Source organism: Cryptomeria japonica, chromosome 3, assembly GCF_030272615.1.
Source record: "Cryptomeria japonica chromosome 3, Sugi_1.0, whole genome shotgun sequence".
NCBI classification, from domain to species: domain Eukaryota; kingdom Viridiplantae; phylum Streptophyta; class Pinopsida; order Cupressales; family Cupressaceae; genus Cryptomeria; species Cryptomeria japonica.
Genome location: NC_081407.1, coordinates 171,232,800 through 171,240,277, shown reverse-complemented (window position 1 = coordinate 171,240,277; position 7,478 = coordinate 171,232,800). Strand labels below are relative to the sequence as shown.

The 7,478-nt window shown below is 38.4% G+C and overlaps 1 protein-coding gene across 3 annotated transcripts; it reads right to left on the bottom strand.

The window, feature by feature from the left end:
- Window positions 1-1,194: 1,194 nt before the first annotated feature.
- Window positions 1,195-7,231, bottom strand: LOC131029209 (LRR receptor-like serine/threonine-protein kinase RGI2). Of its 3 annotated transcripts, none has more exons than XM_057959616.2 (3): window positions 6,639-7,231; window positions 3,244-6,338; window positions 1,195-1,433 (listed from the first exon to the last, which is right to left on the bottom strand). In XM_057959616.2, exons 2-3 carry the CDS (start codon window positions 6,110-6,112, stop codon window positions 1,417-1,419), a joined length of 2,886 nt encoding a protein of 961 aa, XP_057815599.2. In that variant the 5' UTR covers window positions 6,113-6,338; window positions 6,639-7,231; the 3' UTR covers window positions 1,195-1,416. The 3 variants fall into 3 exon arrangements, with proteins under 3 accessions (XP_057815599.2, XP_057815598.2, XP_059074113.1); XM_057959615.2 differs by lacking the exon at window positions 1,195-1,433 and adding an exon at window positions 1,519-2,337 and having other exon boundaries at window positions 6,639-6,995; XM_059218130.1 differs by lacking the exon at window positions 1,195-1,433 and adding an exon at window positions 1,519-2,337 and having other exon boundaries at window positions 3,244-6,995.
- Window positions 7,232-7,478: the final 247 nt, after the last annotated feature.

The window sequence follows — 7,478 nt, the reverse complement described above, 5'->3', positions numbered from 1 at the left end:
CGCTTGTGTTTGAGTGTGGAGATCAAAAGACAAAAACATTTTGAATTCAAAAGTCAAAGGATGAAACCCCTTTGGTTGGAGAGTTATCTCATTTAGAGGTCACATTGGAGCTTTATTGATCATAATTTTAGTCACATTACATTGGTTCAATTTGTTGTTGTCATGAGTATGAATATAAAAGTTTAATGTTGTTGTCATTGTCAAATTTGCAAATTAGTTGAATATAATCTAGTCTTTATTTGTAATAAGAGAAAGATCAAGAGTTACATCTGTTAATTGTTGTTTATTGATTAGAATGTGATGAATTTTTATAATTTTTGAACAATGAATAAAATCTAAGTTCTTTGAGATTCAATTGAAATACTAGAATTCGATATTATTGTCCCAAATAATGAGTGGTTGTCAAAGTTTAAAAATTAGATTTACATAAGTTTTTAGGCCTAAGCATAACAAAAGGGAAGATCCCTTAGGCAATAAGGAGCAACTACACATCCAACCACACTTTCTTTGGAAATAAATTATAGAATCTAAAAACCTCCACTAGAGCTCCATTTTTATTACACGCCATTTTACACTAGCACCTAGGTTCACACTTACTAGTTAAAAATAAATAAATTCTTAAATCAACCCTAGGACTTAACTAAGGTAGATATCAAAAACATTTAGGCCTCTTTCCCCTTCAAATTACAAGTTATATGTTCAAGTTTAAAAGGTTCAAAGAATACAACTTTGCATTCAAGAGACCATTGCACATTAAACGACACTAGCATGTGGTATAAGAAGCATGACCCACGTAGACACAATTGTATATGTTCTTATCCTAATACGCATAAATGATAATCACATTAGAAGCATCTCCTCCTAGCTTCTCAATTATATATAGCTTTTGGAACCTTTAAATCAAGCATCCCTTCTTATCCCTACTTTTCTCTTAATACTTTTATTTAATTTACATAAATACAACCTCAATTCTATAATGTTTTCCTATTTAAGGTCTAAAATAAATATTAAATAATATCTTATTCTAATTAAATTAGCTTTTACATAGTAAAGAAAATATGATATAGTTAAATAAAGGACAACACATAACTAGATACAAGATCTCTATTGTAATTATACTATTCATCATAATACACCATTATTTATAGATGTCTTTTTTTTTTTGAAACATCGATTTCAATGAATTTTTAATAAGTTTTGAAGTTAAGAGTTGACAATATTATAGAGTGCCGGTTAAGCAATGCCATCTTTGAGAATATCTGATGTGATGTGAAGTGCCGGTTAAGCAATGCTAGCTTTGAGAATTTCTGATATGATAGCGAGAATTTTTTCAAGTTGAAGGAAGAATTTCAGATCCCAAATCCTTCAGACACATCTGAGTGGAAAGAAAAATATTAACAGGCCTACCCTCTGTCTTCAAATTTGAATTGCTGCTGCTCACAAAAAAACCAATAATCTATATTTATAATCAAAGTAAAAAAATAAAAAAAAATGAAGAAATAAGAGACAATAATTTCACATTCAGAAATTTATTAATTCATTGCTATGAAGATTTACACATTGGGTTTAACTACCAAATGGAAAAATTCTCTCCATCTACAAAGAAAATCTTGCACTCATAGACCACCTGCTCACTGTTCTTTGATAAAATCATTTGTTTCCTTAAAAAGAGTATCTTTTACTGTTGAATCATTCGATCGTTCAGGAAGAGTCTTTTCAGACACAGCATAATGAAACAACAATTTACATTTAACAGAGATGGAGATACAGAGAAAGTGGATTAATGAAGCCTGGAGGAGGTTGTGGAAGAAGAAACATTAATGGAGTCATGAGAGTGAGAGTGGGGTGATGTGGTCATAATGAGCTGAGCATCCTCTTCTTCTTCTTCTTCCTGCTGCTGCAGCTGCTCTTCATCATCATGAGAAGGGGAAACAGAGTGGGAGTAAGCAGTGGGCTGGTGAATGAGGACATGGAGTTTGTTGTCATAATCATGGTCACTGCAGTCAGCAGCATGGCGGATTTCTTTGAGAAGGGCAACCACATCCTTCATGGTGGGGCGCTCTTCTGGATTGGGATTGACACAGAGGAGTGCCACTCCTACTGCCTGTAACATCTCTTCAATCTCTTGATCTGCTCTGCCTTGCAGGCGAGGGTCTAGCACCTCCACCAGCTCTCTCTTTTTGTCTATGTTTTCCCTCACCCACTCCACCAAGTGCATGGCTGCTCCTTCGCTCAAGCATGGATCAACGGCCTGCTTTCCCGTTAGTACTTCTAGTAATACCACTCCATAGCTGTACACATCGCTCTTCTCTGTAATCTTCATCATGTATCCGTACTCTGCAAAACCCCAGATTACAGTTGCTTGATTACAATGATAACGAATTCGTGGCGCTGCAGCAAATTTCTTTTTTTTGGGTTTTGTGCTTTCACTTCGGGATTGATTATACAATGTATGGAGAGTGAAAAGGGCTGCAGAATACACAGACCCACACTAATCTCGGGCTTATAGAGAAATCTGTTAACCAGCCTATGTTATACTGTTCTTTCATTGGGTATACTTAAGAAATGGGTCCTTTAAAAATTTCACAGAAATTGCAGTCAATTCATTTTAGAGAAATGTAATATTTTTTACTATAGAGAAGTATAATATTTTGGACTATTTTCAAAGTAGAAATCAAAGTAACAGTTTGGACACCCATTTTTTTTCACTGTACGGAGTTTTAAAGTCCCTATCAATATATCACTCTGTAAGGTGATAAAACTTTTTAAAATTTTCTGTGAATGTATAATTTGTACAAAAAGATGTTAAAATGAAGGTTACTGTAGAAAATAAAAATAACTTCTTTTCATTATGGAGAATGAAAATAATCCTTAATAAGTTGATATGATTAAAATTCAATTATTGTAAGCAATGGTGTTATATGTGATTTTCAAAGAACTCGCTGAATTGGTGGAGCTAATGCATGGACAGTTTCATCAGAGAAAACCCCATATTCTAAGCATCACCTAGGTATCAACTCTTTGGGTTTGTTCAAATCATACAAATAACGTAAGACAACAAAGTTTGCAAGATAAGAATAACCAGTCCCTGGAAGAATCTAAATGTTTATAGGTTGGCAATTAATATCCAAACCAGCACTAACAATACGATGCATGATATAACTCATTTATACCCAGTAGTCAAGAGAGAATTTGATTTAATGGAAGATAAGAAGTGAAATGCAGTATGGGGTAAAGAATTACCAGGAGCTATGTATCCGTACGATCCAGCAACATTTGTTGAAGACTTGGCGTAATTATCAGATGGGTTTATGAGCTTGGCGAGCCCAAAATCTGCAAGATATGGTTCGAAATGAGGGCCTAGCAGTATATTGTTAGCCTTAACATCTCTGTGCACAATTGCAGGCACACAATCATGGTGTAGATACTCCAGCCCCTGTGCTGCGCCTAGGATTATGTTGTATCTGTGCTCCCAGTCCAGCATGCCTCTCATCTCATGCAACATAACACCCAAGCTGCCATTAGGCATATAGTCATACATCAGAAGCTTGCTTGAATTGTTTGAACAATAACCCAAAAGTCTCACAATATTTCTATGGCGGATGGACCCTAGTGTCTTTACTTCTGCACAAAATGAATCTCTCTCTTGTCCTCCTTTCTTTGAAGGCCAAAGCTTTTTAACTGCTATTACATCTCTGTTAGGCATTTCTGCTCTATAAACTAAGCCTGAACACCCTTTGCCTATTATATTGTCATCAACCAGACAATGAACAACATCTTCAACAGAGAAACTGAGCTTCTGGAATGGTGTCATGTGCCAGTGCCAACTGTTCTCAGAATCCTCAAAGTCTCTCTGAGACATTCTTCTGGCTTTATTCAGCATAAAGATCCCTAAAACCAACATCAGCCCCGTTATGCTAAACAGAAGCCCTATGATGAGCTTCACTGTAGAGATTCTCGAACGTCCTTCCTGGGGCTGGTAGCCGACCTGTTCAAAACAGTCATCGGCTCCTGAAGTACAAAGATGTACATTGCCTGTTAAATCAGCTACAGGCAATTCTCTGAAAAAGCTTGTATCTGGCAGATATCCAGAGAAATTATTGGATGAAACGTTCAGAGATACAAGATTTTGTAGTTGGCCAAGTGTATATAGATTTCCAGTCAGCATGTTGCGAGATACATCCAGGGCTGCTAGTTTTGTAAGCCCCGAAAACTCTACAGGGATAGGTCCAGACAAAAAATTGCAACTCAAGTTCAATGCAATGTCCAATCCCTCTATACTTCCGATCTCATAAGGAATGTTGCCTGTCAGTCTGTTGCTGCTCAAATCCAGGAACTGCAACTTAGTGCATAGAGAAATCTCCCCTGGGATTACTCCAGACAGATCGTTTGCATTTAGCCTTAGCTTATTCAATGAGGTCAGATTTCTAAACATAGTTGGTATAGAACCAATGAACCTATTCATTGATAAGTCCAAGACTTGTAGATTTTCCAGCAAACCAAGCGTTTCAGGCAGATAGCCTGTAAGCCGGTTGTCATGAAGATCCAGCATCTGAAGTGCAGTTGACTCTCCAATCTCTGGAGGGATGGTTCCTGTCAAGTGATTGCGTGCTATGTCAAGGAAGTTGAGATTTTGTAATTCTCCAATCTCTTTGGGTATTTCTCCACTGAGCTGATTATCATCCAACCTGAGCCTAATCAAAGCTCTACAGCTCCCAACATTTGGAGAGATAGAACCAGTAAGATTGTTAGAGAGAAGAAGCAACTTTGTTAAATTCTTCAATTGGAATATGCTAGGAGGAATGCTTCCGGTGAGCCTATTCTCCGTAAGATCTAAAGCCTGCAGCTTACTGCAGCCACCTAAACTGGGAGGTATTGATCCTTGCAACCTATTTTGCCAAGCATACAGCAGTGTCAGATACTTGAGCTGTCCTAAGTCACGCGGTATCTCTCCAGATATCTGGTTGCTATCAAGTTGCAGCTGAGAAAGAGCAGTGCAATTAGCAAGCGAGGAAGGTATTGACCCAGAGATATTATTATTACTGAGCTGAAGCTCTGTCAGATCCTTCAAAGAGCCTATTGTGCTTGGAATGCTCCCAGACAAGGCATTAATAGATAGGTCAATAATTATCAAACTAGTGCAGTTGCCAATCTCTGGGGGTATACTTCCCACCAAGTTATTCTGCCATAGAAGAAGTTTTTCCAACTTCTGTAGCCTACCAAGCTCCCTGGGCAGAGAACCTGACAGACTATTTCCATAGAGGTATAAGTTCACAAGCTCAGAACAATTGCCAAGCTCCGGTGGGATCGATCCCCATAACATAGACATGTAAAGTGCTAGAGTTTGTAATTTTCTCAGTGACCCAAAAGAGGAAGGAATGGTACCAGAAATTCTTGTCTCTGCAAGACCAAGTATGGTGAGATTAGCGCAGTTGCTAAGCTCAGCAGGCAGTGCACCTTCAATATTTGGATTCCCACCTGCACGCAGTATTTCCAAGTTGGACAGCCTGCCAAACTCTGGGGGTATCCTGCCGCTCAGCTGATTGTCCAAAAGAACCAACTCAATGAGGCTTGAGCAATTGCCAAGCTCTGGAGGTATACTTCCTTCAAGTTCATTGGAACTCAGAATAAGGTTTTGCAGATTATATAACTGACCAAATTCAGATGGAATACTTCCTGTGAGTCTGTTTCCACTCAGATCCAACAACACCAAATTGCTGTAGTCTCCAATCTCTTTGGGAAGCGTCCCACTGAGATTGGCTGCAGATATTACAAGTGATTGGAGAGACTCAAGAGAAGCAAACTGTGAGGGAACTGTACCCAAAAGCTCTATGGAATGTAAATAAATAGAACTAACCAGACCTTGTGAAGAACAGGAGATACCAGTCCAGTTGCAGGGATTTGAGTCTTGGGGATTCCATGCGCTGAGAAGTGGTGGTCCTTTCCCATCATTGAGAGTGTGCATCCATGATAAAAGTGCCTGGCCTTCTATATTCAATCCCTTTGCCCTCCATTGTGTGAGGAGCACAATCCAAGCCATTGCCCAAACTGTTCTCCATTTTCCATGACCAAGAAAATTAGTTGGGGAAGCTACCAAGTGGGCTAAAGACATGGCCTCCTGGGAGAACTCACTCTCTTCCCTCCGCTCAATTCAATTCACAAAACACAGAGCATGGAGTTTGGGTGTCGTGCAAACGTGACTTTGGGTGCAACGCAAACACATCTCAATGATCCGGTTTTATCTTGAACCCACTACCAGTCTAGCAAGGACGAGAGGAAAAATGAAAGCGATACTGTCTTTTTCATATATGTTTTATCAACGAGAACCCGGCCGGCTCCTGCATTGGAAAATGAGCAAGAAAATTTAAATGGGTGTCCTATTACTTATATTAGCCAACTGGAGTAATATCACGAAAGCAATGACTTTAGTGCAGTTCAAAAGATTCTGTGTTTCATGTATCCTTTGCACACGGACCTATACCATTAATGTGTACTTGCAGGTTAATTAGTCACGAAATTCAAAAGATTCCATCATAAAAACAAATACTAAGATTCCACCATGAACCTAATAAAACTCAAAAGCTGTGTCGTTTTATAAATGCACAGTCGTCATCTCTTCCAAATTCTCCACCACTTACCTCTGCAGATATTTGTAAACATTATCATCTCCCTCAATTAACTGACGATGTCACTCTTAACACATTCTCTAGTGCAAAGGTTTGTGAGTGCTCCAATATGAAAATGCAGAAATTGGTGACACACTAAAATGGATGAGGCCGGATCATGTTGAAGGCAAATTGATGTTCCCCAATCCTTAAACACGAAATAAGTATTCATGCATCTGCAACAGGTTGTTTACTGAATTCTAACAGCAACGAAAACCAAAAACATTTCCTTTCACAAGCATTAAACTTAAATTATTAGGGACCTACAGACTGCGGATACCTATGGCTTGTATGATTACATATTAAAAACAACCCTGTTTTCAAATTTTCAGCTTTTAGCTAAGGACATGTCATAATCCTCCCATCTAATCTCTAGCTATTTTATGTAGAAGTAACCTAGGTATATGAGGTGTATTTGTCGGAATTCCGTACCAGAGTTAGTTTGCAAATGTATTAGGAATGATATTCCCAATGAAATTGCTTTTAAAAAATGCACAGAGGGAGCCCTGAAATTTTTTAGGCAGTACTTTTGACTTTGTAACGTGGGTTGGCAAGTGGAAGCAAATTTGTTTGTAAAGCTCTTGGAGGAAGAGCCCCCAAATGCTTAGGTCCCCATGGCCCATACTCTGACCCATCTCATCATATCCAACACAGGGTTACCAAATTATTAAAATACATGCTTTAAAACAAAAACACAGCAGTTAGTGGAAAAGGGAGCAGACTACGAGACAAGCCCACATGCATTTCACAGAGAGTAACCAAAAACGACAGAGACCATTAATACCCTAATGTCAAGGAAACTGGCAATCTATT

What these genes read in the sequence shown, in the direction of transcription:
- LOC131029209 (XM_059218130.1), bottom strand. Translation starts at nt 6,112, where the DNA reads ATGTCTTTAGCCCACTTGGTAGCTTCCCCAACTAATTTTCTTGGTCAT. An exon ending in GTACGGATACATAGCTCCTG is followed by an intron (nt 2,338 to 3,243) that starts GTAATTCTTTAC and finishes GGGGTTTTGCAG; the next exon opens with AGTACGGATACATGATGAAG.